This window comes from Cicer arietinum, chromosome 3 (assembly GCF_000331145.2).
Source record: "Cicer arietinum cultivar CDC Frontier isolate Library 1 chromosome 3, Cicar.CDCFrontier_v2.0, whole genome shotgun sequence".
Taxonomy (NCBI): Eukaryota; Viridiplantae; Streptophyta; class Magnoliopsida; order Fabales; family Fabaceae; genus Cicer; species Cicer arietinum.
In genome coordinates this window covers 62,134,727-62,147,205 of record NC_021162.2, presented here as the reverse complement: position 1 = coordinate 62,147,205, position 12,479 = coordinate 62,134,727, and the positions used below count along the sequence as shown (strand labels likewise).

General features: G+C 31.3%; 3 protein-coding genes across 3 annotated transcripts in view; 2 read left to right on the top strand and 1 right to left on the bottom strand.

Annotated features, from left to right (window-relative positions):
- Positions 1 to 231: 231 nt before the first annotated feature.
- On the top strand, positions 232 to 7,594 carry LOC101513457 (U1 snRNP-associated protein usp106). The gene is made up of 13 exons (XM_004492797.4): positions 232 to 537; positions 625 to 677; positions 789 to 957; positions 1,049 to 1,112; positions 1,623 to 1,702; positions 1,876 to 2,029; positions 4,401 to 4,462; positions 4,627 to 4,689; positions 5,053 to 5,111; positions 5,421 to 5,502; positions 6,552 to 6,598; positions 6,696 to 6,935; positions 7,313 to 7,594. Exons 1-13 carry the CDS (start codon positions 391 to 393, stop codon positions 7,329 to 7,331), a joined length of 1,239 nt encoding a protein of 412 aa, XP_004492854.1. The 5' UTR covers positions 232 to 390; the 3' UTR covers positions 7,332 to 7,594.
- Positions 7,595 to 9,185: 1,591 nt separating this feature from the next.
- On the bottom strand, positions 9,186 to 10,101 carry LOC101513131 (protein TIC 20-II, chloroplastic). The gene has a single exon (XM_004492795.4). It carries the CDS (start codon positions 9,982 to 9,984, stop codon positions 9,355 to 9,357), a length of 630 nt encoding a protein of 209 aa, XP_004492852.1. The 5' UTR covers positions 9,985 to 10,101; the 3' UTR covers positions 9,186 to 9,354.
- A 2,160-nt stretch (positions 10,102 to 12,261) lies between these two features.
- Positions 12,262 to 12,479, top strand: part of LOC101488597 (biotin carboxyl carrier protein of acetyl-CoA carboxylase, chloroplastic-like) — a 4,726-nt gene continuing 4,508 nt past the window's right edge. The window contains exon 1 of the mRNA XM_012713668.3: positions 12,262 to 12,471. Coding sequence (XP_012569122.1) covers positions 12,394 to 12,471 — 78 coding nt within the window. The 5' untranslated portion in view covers positions 12,262 to 12,393. The remainder of the gene's footprint in view (positions 12,472 to 12,479) is intronic.

The following is a 12,479-nucleotide window of genomic DNA, read 5'->3' as shown; positions in this document are numbered from 1 at the left end:
ATTGAGTTATTATTTGATGATCAAAATTATAACTATACAGTGAAATAATGAAATTAATGATAATTTTTTCTATCAATCTAAAATTAATTTATACAAAAAAAATGAATTTTTTTCTCTCTCAATAATTATACCCTAAACTTGTTTGGATGTTTTAAAAATATTTATTTACTATTTTAATTTTCATTGAATTTTATTTTATTTTTCTTTAAAATCTTGGCAATGAAGTGAGACACTCACCTCATTACTTCGACAAGTTGAAACCCTAACTCGTCAACTCAGTATAACTGAGTGTGTCCGTTGTGGGTAAATCGGAGTTCCAGATCGAAAAGAAAAGAGAAGGAGAAGTGAGAGAGCAAGTGCATTAGTGAAACTGAAGAGAAGGAAGAAAGTATGGACGCGATACGGAAGCAGCTGGACGTGTTAATGGGAGCCAATCGAAACGGCGACGTCCGCGAAGTTAACCGCAAGTATTACGATCGCGATGTTTGTCGTCTCTATCTCGTCGGTCTTTGCCCTCACGAACTCTTCCAGCTAACGGTAATTAACCTCTCTCTCTCTCTCACTCCATTCTGTTATTACGGTTAGCGATTACTTAAGGCATAATCACCGTTTTCATTTTTTCAGAAAATGGATATGGGTCCATGCCCTAAAGTTCACTCTTTGCAGCTAAGAAAAGAGTATCCTTCAAGATCTCGCTATAATTAATCTCTTATTTTCAATTGTTGAGTTGTGAATTGTGATTATTGTATTTTAGGGTATAGTAGTGTTTGCTTAACTGTGTTTTCTAGATATGAGGAAGCGAAATCCAAAGGGATTGATAATTACGAGAGGGAGTTGGAGGATGTTATAGACAAGCTAATTGGTGAATGTGATAGGAAAATTGGCAGAGCTCTTAAGCGTCTTGAGGACGACGATGCCAAAGCTGCAATTGCAATTTCAGTCTCTGAAGTTACTCAGGTGAATATAGAGTATGGATTAGATTGTTGTTTGTTAGTGGGAGTTGATGGTCTCTTGCAAGTTGTAATTCTTTGTTTTGTTTGATGTGTAGACGCCTGAAGTGCTTGAGTTGTCCAAAGAAATCAAAGAAAAGTTGAAAGAAGCTGATAAATACGGTATTCTTATTATTTTTTATTTCAATACTCTGTAGACTTTTGTTTTTTGGCATTTAGTCTATATTTAATTGCAATGTGAAAAGAATAGAATAATAAAGGGTTGGAGTTGTTAGTGGTATCTGTTTTTATTGTTGTTTATCCATAGTTTTTATTGTCTAAAGTGTAGCTTTTGCAATTAAGATGAATGTGCATGTTACTGCGGGTATCACATGAATGAATAATGAGGGGGGTGGTACATGACTTGGAACTGTTGATAGGCATGACCTGTTTAAGGGATTGAATTGATCCTTGTGGAGATGTTGGTAGTAACATCGCTTGATAACTTCTGTCTTTGATTCCAATTATTAGTTTGCAATATCTCATGAGTATGAAAACTGCAGGTCAAATCAACTTGATTACGTTTGGAACTATTTGATATTGTGATTACATGCTTTTATTCCACACCCAAAATTTCAACTTTCTGGTTTTTTGTTTATTTTATTAACTGGGGTAATAATTTCACACTTGCAGATCTTGAAGGCTTGTCAGATATGAAGATTCGAGCTTTGGAGATTGTAGAGGAACTTAGAACCAGAAGAGCAGACAAGCAGGTCAGTGATCTCTCTTGAGCATGAAGATCTATATGATTAGTAATACTGTGATCCTGGTGTGTCTTTCTTTTGTAATTCACATGGTTAGACTGTTAACTAGTTATCTTATTTTGGTTACTATTTTATGGGAGAATACTAACAACTCTGTTGGCCATATATCAATTTTCAAACAGTCTACGCTTCTTTTAGATGCATTTAACAAAGATAGGGCATCTCTGCCTCAACCTCTGCCAAATCCACCACCTTTAGCACCCCTTCCTGTAGTTACTCCTGATGCTCGAACACAGGAGATGATAAATGAAAAGTTAAAGAAGGCTGAGGATCTGGGTAAGTTAGCGATACTCTTATCAGTTGGCACATACTTGGTTTTGCTTATTCTTTACATAAGTGTCTTTTCAGCTAAAAACTGTATTTGCATCATGTTGTTTATATATGCTTTTATAAATATATATTATTTTCCTTGTTTAACAATAACTTGTCACAAAAATTTCACATTTTTCCACACGCAAAGCCTGCATGTCCCTAAAAGTATCATTAATCATATTCAGAAGAAGTTTTGACTCTATTCAATTGCCTACTACCTACTGCTAATGGTATCGATTTCATCATCCAATAAACATAGGTTTTGCTTCTTGGCACATACTTGGTTTTGCTTATTCTTTACATAAGTGTCTTTTCAGCTAAAAACTGTATTTGCATCATGTTGTTTATATATGCTTTTATAAATATATATTATTTTCCTTGTTTAACAATAACTTGTCACAAAAATTTCACATTTTTCCACACGCAAAGCCTGCATGTCCCTAAAAGTATCATTAATCATATTCAGAAGAAGTTTTGACTCTATTCAATTGCCTACTACCTACTGCTAATGGTATCGATTTCATCATCCAATAAACATAGGTTTTGCTTCTTGGCACATACTTGGTTTTGCTTATTCTTTACATAAGTGTCTTTTCAGCTAAAAACTGTATTTGCATCATGTTGTTTATATATGCTTTTATAAATATATATTATTTTCCTTGTTTAACAATAACTTGTCACAAAAATTTCACATTTTTCCACACGCAAAGCCTGCATGTCCCTAAAAGTATCATTAATCATATTCAGAAGAAGTTTTGACTCTATTCAATTGCCTACTACCTACTGCTAATGGTATCGATTTCATCATCCAATAAACATAGGTTTTGCTTCTTGGCACATACTTGGTTTTGCTTATTCTTTACATAAGTGTCTTTTCAGCTAAAAACTGTATTTGCATCATGTTGTTTATATATGCTTTTATAAATATATATTATTTTCCTTGTTTAACAATAACTTGTCACAAATTTCACATTTCTCCACACGCAAAGCCTGCATGTCCCTAAAAGTATCATTAATCATATTCAGAAGACGTTTTGACTCTATTCAGTTGCCTACTATCTACTACTAATGGTATCATTTTCATCATCCAATAAACGTAGGTTTTAAGCCTAGTTTATCAGGAGACAACTCCGCCAACTCAGCAAGTCCACCACCATCTTTCCTAGGCAAAAAGTCAAAGTTTAAATGCATACAAACCAAATCCTTTTTCCCTTTTTGTATCCATTTGATTTTGTTTCAAGGAATAATGGAAGGAATGTGTACTCCATAATTTGATTATAAATCACGAAGAGAAAGGCTGTACAACAAGGAGCTTTTTAAGGCATGTTTTTGGAGTTGTGTTCTGAAGTATTAATGTCATATCCCAAAAGGGTCGGTTAATAACTTCTTTTAGAAAAGCAAAAAAAAGAGGATACATGATATGTATGCAGGAGTATTGCACACAAATTAGTCTTGGATATATGTTTTACACCAATACTAGCCATTTGGAGTATTTGGACTAAACACCGTAGGAGGATAGAGCATGAGTAGTTATAAGTTCTATACCTTTCAATACCTATTTGTGAACTAGAAGGTGATGTAGTGAACTTCATGCAACAATATTATTAATGAAGGGAGAAGAGTTGGTTAATATTAAGCAATGGTAAATTGTTAAAGTGATGGTATTCTTAATCAAGAATCTTGGAGAGTTGCAGATAAGGAAGACATGAGCTTGATGGCAAAAAGCGATTACAATAGTTCCTAAAGGGTTCTTTTACAACGGATTTTAAAGTTCTAACAAACAACCCCTGCCCCTATAAATCCATTGCTCATCTTAGATCATGATATTTCCAAGTATATTAAAAAGTCACATACAATTCTCACTCTCCTAAGTGATGCACGTAGGAGTTAAAATTACATCATTAAAATATTGTTATTAATCCCCCCTATGCTGCATCAGAATTGAAAGTAGCTAATGCCTCATATCACAGCAAGAATATTTAGGGAAAGGAAATTGGCCACTGAAATAATGACACCAAGAATATTTAGGACAGATTTTGTATCACTGAAAAGAACTTCATTGTGATTTTAGCCTTTTGAAAGATTTGGTATCCATTTATTTTAATTTCAATTTCAATATACTTGACAATGGCCTAGCAATCATAATAACTGTGAAAACATCCATGTTGTTTGAATCTTGATTCTATACGTGTTTAGCTTAAATAAATGGCTAAAATTTGAATCAGTAACCTTGTCCTTTGCCTTCTGTTTAGCAACTAAAAAATATAAAAAATGTCTTCTTTCAGGAAAGGTTCTTTGCTTATTATTTAATTATATTATTATTTTGAGTGACCAGGTGAACAAGGATTGATTGATGAGGCACAAAAAGCATTGGAAGAGGCTGAAGCACTTAAGAAGGTTATTGATATGTTCTATTTAAATATAGACTTGTTTATGAAGTTATTGAAGCTTCAATATTCTTTTTTGATTTGTTTGCATACTGTTTTTAATTGTTTAATTTTTCGTTATGTGTATATTTAGCCTTGTGCAATGGCTCTAAAGATATATATTTTTTATCTCAGCTTCCTTCCAGACAAGAGCCAACACTGGATTCTTCAAAGTATACAGCTGCAGATGTGCGGATTGTGAGTAGATTTTCCATTATTAACAACTCTTTTTAAATGATAAAAAGTAACACTTTCAGTAATTGCACCAATACAGCAACTGGGATGTTAGAATAAATTAACTATCACAATTCTTGACTTATAACATATAATTATATCAGGTATTTCACTGATGTATATAATTATAAAGTGAGAAGTATTCGGGGATATGTTTTGTCCCAATTCATTTTTTTTTTTGAAAAATATGTTCCCATATCATTGCTGCAACCACAATTTTTGCTTGCGTTTGTCATTATTTTGCTGAGAAATTTTGGTTAATTTTATTTAGTTACAAGATAACTGCAATGATTCTTACTCCTATTTTGCTCATTTACGACAATTCAGACTGATCAAAAGCTACGTGTGTGCGACATTTGTGGAGCATTTTTGAGTGTTTATGACAGGTAATAACTGATTCTGCACCCAAACATCTTTTCTCTTGAAGTTTGTTAGGGATTTATAGTGCTAGAATTTGGGGTTTTAAGTGCTTCAGCTTTTGACCCGTTAGTAATACTCCTTGTCACCAGCAGGCTCTTGTGCCAGTTTTACGAGGATAACTTTTGCAGCTAAAGAATGTGCGTCTTTTATGTTTTTGCTTGTAGATCATGCTATTCTTAGTTAGAAATTTTTGGGGAAATCATGTATATCAATATTCTGTCTTGATACCTCTGTATATTTTGCTGTAATATTTTGATTTATATTATTATTTACAGTGATCGCCGTTTAGCTGATCATTTTGGAGGGAAACTTCATTTAGGGTATATGCAAATTCGTGAGAAGTTGGCAGAACTTCAAGTAAGTCATCTTTCTTGTATTTCCATTATTTGTATATTTTTGGTAAACAAAGGTATCCCCTCCGGCAAATTGGACACTACGGGACAATTTACTTTGTGAAAACATTTCTTGTTTTCATTTCTTAAAATTTGTATTAATTTTACTCGTTAGTAAGGGGATAAGAGACTTTTGAAGTGAACCAAAAACTGTTTTCATTATTTTCGGAAATGCATCTTCATCATTAACTACCATTTCATCTATTTCTATCAATGGTTTACTTCAAGAGTCTTTTATCAAGGTAAATGAACACACATTTTAAGAAATGGAAACACAACATTTTCACAAAGTAGACGACCCCTAATTACTCAAGGTAATTGAAAATCTATTTACGGGATCTTCTGTAATTTTAGCCTATTTTAAAACTGATTTAACTGTTTATTATGTATGTTATTTTAGAATGTTATAATATGGAGAAATAGTTTGGTTTTGCCAGCCAGGTGTTAGCAATGTGACTCCTAAAGTCTCTTTTTGATCACCTTTCTGGCTATTGCTTATATTTCTCTATTGGAATCATATTAAAAGGGAAACATATTGTGACTCGTAAAAAATTATAGTTGATTTCATCTCATTATTATTTTTGTAATTGTGGTATGATGAAAATGAGAATGTTTCAGATTTGATTCGTGTGCATTCTAATTAGTTATTAGTGAGGAGTCTATCCATCCTATCCTATCTTTAGCTCATTTGCCACCAGACCCAGTTCTGGCCACCGACACTGGGAGTGATGTTCAATTTTAATTTATCATTCTCAGTATTCCTTTTTGTAGTATATTGTTAATTCTTAATGTTAACTATGAACGTTACTTCTGGCTGTTTCCAAGTGTATGCCCATTCATAGGCAAAAGGAAGAATAAAAAGAAACGAGGTTGATCTTTGCATGGTCATTAGGCTGTGTTTCTGGCCATGTGTTTAGTTTATTGTTGGGTTTTGGATTTTTTATATCAAATTATTATGAACCTTTGGTCTAATTGGAGAGAGGATCTCAAATTGTTATTTTTTCTCCGGTTCAGGAAGAAAGGGCCAACAGCCGTAAGACTGATCGTCTTGATGACAGGAGGTAATTTTCATTGCTTCTAAATGTAGAAACATATCTGATAGGCATTGAAATAAAATTTCATATTTACTCAAATATTTGCTTACATTTATATGCATAGATCAAAAGAACGGAGTAAGGATCGTGAAAGGGAGCCAAGTAGGGACCGTGAACGTGGCGAGAGCCATGAAAGAGGGCGAGACTATGATCGTAGGAGTAGGGATCGTGATAGGCACCATGATCGAGACCGTGGATATGATCGAGACCGAGACAGAGATTCAGACCGTTCCCGCCACTATGATTCAAGAAGTCGTCGGAGGTCTCGATCTCGAGAGCGTTCTAGAGATTATGATCGTCATAGGTACGTGCTTCTTTTACTACTTCATTACTTCCTTTTTTTCATACTGGGTACTTTTTCTACAGCATGATGTAGATATGCCACATGGAAAACAAGTGAATAGTCGTTCCAATATGGTTCCAGGATCAGTAGGGCCTTCTAAGCTGTCATTCCGAAAGGCTCCTTGTGGAATCTAAATACAGTTGATTTCACTGGGACTTATTTAATTTTAGAGAGAAAAGTGATTGATTTCAAGTATCAATTAAAAAAACTGAATGGATTTTAACCAAAACACAGATTCTTATACATGTATATGTAATGTTTCTTATGCATATGTAGTAACTGATTTTCACACCGGCGGTTGAAAGTTATTGCTCTAACCTGTCTTGCTGTTTTGCCAGGCGTCATGATCGGTACTAGCAGCTGCCAAGAATCTTATGGATGTTTAAAGATGTCTAGTCTAGGTGGGTGATGAACCTCGTCTTGGACAATTTTTTTTTTGGGTAGTTTTATTGAACTAGTTATCCAATGATGGATGTAACTTGAGCTTAGGTGTTGCTAAATTGTGGTTTGATGTTTGCCCTGCAGTAATTACTAAATCCAATTTGTAATCTGCCTACATGTGGAGCAGTTCTGCATTTGTGCTTTAACTGAGCATAAAAAAATTTGTGCACTTTTTTTCACGTTCACGCATGCCTGTTTAATTATATGTTTGGAAAACTAAAGAATCTTACCCGGCCGGCAACTTGAAACTCCGATTCTTAGTACATGTTTGGAAAGTTATGAAATCACGGTATGAATGCACAGTGAAATGGAAGCTTCAATTCATCGCATCACCACACGTTTGATCAAATTTATGGCAATGCCAAACGAAACAGATACTTAACATTGATCAAGTCGGAAGGATCCTATATCCAAAGTCACTAAAAGTTGCTACAAAGTTGTTTCTAACTAATCGTTGTTAGCCAAGCACACTGTTAGTTGATACAATATTAATTTAAGTTTAAAACTAATCGGATTTAGCTAACATACAGAGGTGATTACTATTTTAAATAAATTTATATCATATTTTATGAAAATTACAAAATTAACAATCTTTATTCTCTCCTCCAATCTTTCTCCAATTATGGGTTTTTGATTCGATATATGAATCAATTAACTTGATTTTAGTTGAGCTCTTAACTTTTTATTTTTGCATCAAATTTGAATTAAACCAATCAGATTAAAAATGAATTGAGTTGGGTTCACGAGTTAATTAAAAATACTTTTTTATCTTAAAAGATGTAATTAAATTGAAACACTAAAACATCAAAAATTGTAAAATTATATCTCATTAAAATATTTAATACTTAAAATAAATCAACAAACACAACAAAACACTTAAATTAATTAACTTAATAACAAATTTTCAAAACATCGCAACAAGTTGATTGTCTAAGTTATTTTGCATGTGAAAGAAGTTAAGTATATTGATTATATAAATAGATATTTATAACCTTGTTTTTAGAACTATATATGTGTTTAAATTGTTGTAGAGAAAATTAAAAAATATAAATCATTTATAAATATATTATAATAGTTTCAAATGATCATAATTTTTCAATTAAACTATTTGTCGTCGAAATTGAAATAAAAAATTAACGTACAAATAAAATATATTGTAAAAGATACAAATTCAAATAAAATAACTTAAAAAACATTCGTAAAAATTGAATTAAACTTTATGTGTATTTTTCTATAAATTTTATATGTGATCCGCTGAATTAAATTATACGAGAGAAGATCGTAAGTATGAATTGCAACTATTACCGAGTGTATTTGGAAGTTTTTTTATATCACTTCTCCACGTGAAATACATTTTATACAGTATAAAAATATAAAATATATTGTGACACACATTTATGAAAAAAATTCAAACGTAAATCATGTTGTAGCAAACTCATTTTAATTAAAAATAATTTTGCAAACTTTATTCAAACACAATCTTACAATTCATGCCAACCTTCAACATGTAAACCCTCATTCCATCCATTTTTCTTCATTTCCCTTAAACAATAATGCGTGGATATTTGATATTACGATAGATTTGTCACAATAACATTGAGTCACAATTTAAAATTCCGGCCTTCACCACCCAAATTTTAGAACTCCATTCTCATTTCAAAGATTATATAGCAAATTACACATGAAAATATATAACATACAACAAGTAGATTAAATATTTGTCATCTGCCTCCTAACAATTATACATGAAAATAAAATAGAAAACGAGGATACAAAAAGCACTATTACATTGAAGGGTAAGGGAACATTGTGACTAAAAAAAAAAAACTGAAAAGCATAATTAATTGTATTAATCCATCCATTTAAGTAACTAAAAGTAACAACAAATAAAACACAAGTTTATGTGCTACATTACAATCATATGATAAAGAAATAAAATTCAGATTTGTCTTGCTGCAGCATCAGCAACAAAAGGCAAATAAGGAGTACGACCCAAAAGACAAGACAAGACGCTATAGAGAAAGCAAAGAATACTGAAAATGAAAACCGCATTATGGGCCCAAATCATGACCCGAAAAGCCAACCCATACCGACCCGGAGAAAATATCCTCTGAAACAGAAGCGGAAGAACAAGAAGCACGTCGAGTGTAAGTGCTTGCATAGCATTGAATCTAACGTATTGAGAGAAAATAGGGTTTCTAACAATTCCCAAATAGAGAGCGAAGAATGCGATGAAGGAAGCGTAAGGGAGGGATCTATAAAATGAGAGGAAAGGGATGATTGGATCAAAGAGGAGTGCGAATTTAGGGTATTGAGTGAGAATGCTGTGACCGTATTGAAGGGAATTGAAGAATGGGAGTGTGTATGCGGCGATTGAAATTAAACGCGCCGGTGCTGCGGGTGAGGTTATCTGGGCTTTAGGGCCGCCGTTTTTTAGGGTGAGTTTGTATGGTGGTGGTGTCAAAGGTGAAAATGAAATTGAAATTGGTTTGGGTTTAAGGGTAAGGGTTGAAGATTTCTTGTGGGTGTGGTGGAATATGCAGGGACGGAGAAGAGCAAGGGATGCCATTTTTTTCAAATTCGCTTCTTCGTAACTGCTGCTGCAACTCTGCAAATGTTGTTTCTCTCTTTCTCTCGACGTGCTTCTGCTAAGTGCTTAAAATTTGATTTTTTTAGGGATTTCTGCGTTCATCTTTTTTTCTGTTGGGCTGGGCTGGAAATACGTGGACTCATCTATTAACAAATAATAAATTTTAATACAATGATATTATTTACTTACGAAATTATTTTAAGGTTACATAAACTTTTAATTTCTATAAATTTTTTATTTTTTAAATTGATAATTAATAAAATCATTTATAAAATAAATAAATAAATAATTTTTTTTAATATTAAATTTAAAATGTCATAATTTTATAAGATTAAAAATATATTTAAGTTATTTTAAAATTACACACATAAAATATGATTGATGATTCAATGTATGCAAATGAGATTTATAATTATTTTTATGATTTGGTCAAACATAAAAATTCAAAACTATTTAGTTGAGTCTGTTTGGTTTTTTTTTTTTACCATATTTTTCTATTTTTTGAGTTTAAAATAAAGATTTTTTTATGACTATAAAATTTTTAAGTTCGGTAGCACTATGAGAAGGACTCTAATAGTATGAAAATGGTTTATATTTTAATAAATTATGATAAACTTTATTTATTTTAATTTGGTTTGTATTTATTATTAGTTTGCTTTGATTTGAAATTATAATAGTTTTATTATTGATTTAGTTTATGTTATGTGTAAGGGAATATACTTTACTTCATTATATTAAGTTTATTTATAAAAAAAAAGATGTAAGTCCAAAATGAGCCTAGAGAATGATGTTACTTATGACCCATTTATGTTTAGAGATAGATTTGATCTATATTTTAATAAATTAAAATAAACTTTATTTATTTTAATTTGGATCATCTTCACGCTCTTGAGTTCCTTATCACATTATATAGGTGATAAGAGACTTTGTTTAAAAAAAATTCAAAAGTTATTTTATTTATATATTTTTAAAAGTAAATTTTATGTTAATTTATTTAAAAATAGTAAAAATTGTTTTAGACTTATTTATTAATGATTAAAAAAAATAATTTTAACATTTAATAATTTAAAATTACACACTAATATATTTTATGTTTCAATAGATTTTCCTGATTTGGAGGAGGAAATGATAGTCTTGTTGACCTCCTTTGAATATAGAGAATAATATGTCTTGAATTGTATGACATGGTTTGATGACAACAATTTGGAAGGTGATTTCTTTGTAGAGGATACAAAAACCCCTACTCTGGTTGAGCCTAAAGCTATTCATGGTATGTTTGTTGTTTGAAAAGTCAACCTTTGACATGATTAACCACTTGAGGTGATTATTCACCAGGCGCCACGTCAATGAAAAATTGTTCAACCAAGTCTTCGTTAATGATGGAGTTTACGTCTTTACTAACTCTAAATAAGTTGAGAAAGAACATAGTGAATCATCCATATGATACGTATTTTTCTGCAAGTACCGAACGAGTAAAGTCAAAGGCAAATTCTATGGTATAGACATGGAGAGTTATGCAAAAACATTAATTAAATCTCCATGTCAATTTTTTCGTCAAAATATTAATTTAGAATAAGTTCATAACTTACCATATTAAACACACAAGTCGATGACCCCTTGTACCAATATAAAAATTTATATTATTTTTCTACATTTTCTATTATTTTTTCACATTATATCATATAACACTTTTTAAAATCACGCAAATAGATAACATATATTCTTCTAATATAAAATTTTATATCATTATGTTATTATTTAATTGTCTCTTCAAATCACACCATTCAACATTTTTTTTTACATTTTGTAAATCTATAATCTCTATAAAATTAACAAGGTCTCCGACTAATTTTTCAACATAAATTCTTAGTAGCAATTCAATAACTTTCTCCTTAGATCTCAAATAAACTTTTACGCGGAAACAGTAATTATTCTCCTAAATAGAATTTCAAATGTTTAAAATTTAAGCAACATTTTCAAATTTTTTCTACAATACTATGAAAAACTATATTCTTTAATATAATTTTGTATGTTATTTGTTGTATATTGTCCACAATATACACCATCACACTATAAGTATGTTACTATATCAACCATTATAATTTTATTTATATATATGAATATATAAAAAAAATCAATTATTTATTATATTTTATGTTTGAATAGTAATTATTATTTTGATATTTGAAATATAAATATAAATATAAAAAAATTAGTATTCCCTCTTAAGGTAGAAGAATTAGATACATAGGATATGTGTGAGGTTTGTGGAGTTTAGGTGCCCCAGTGTCATGAAACACAACATTTACTATACTAAACCTTTGATTTAATCGATCCAACATCCAAACTTTACTTCTTTCCTTTTCTGTTGTTTCGTTTACTTGATTGATGGCATCCTCACTGGCTTCCACTTCTGCTACTGTCACTGCTTCACCTCCTACCACCACCACCAAACCCCCACGCTTTTCTCATTC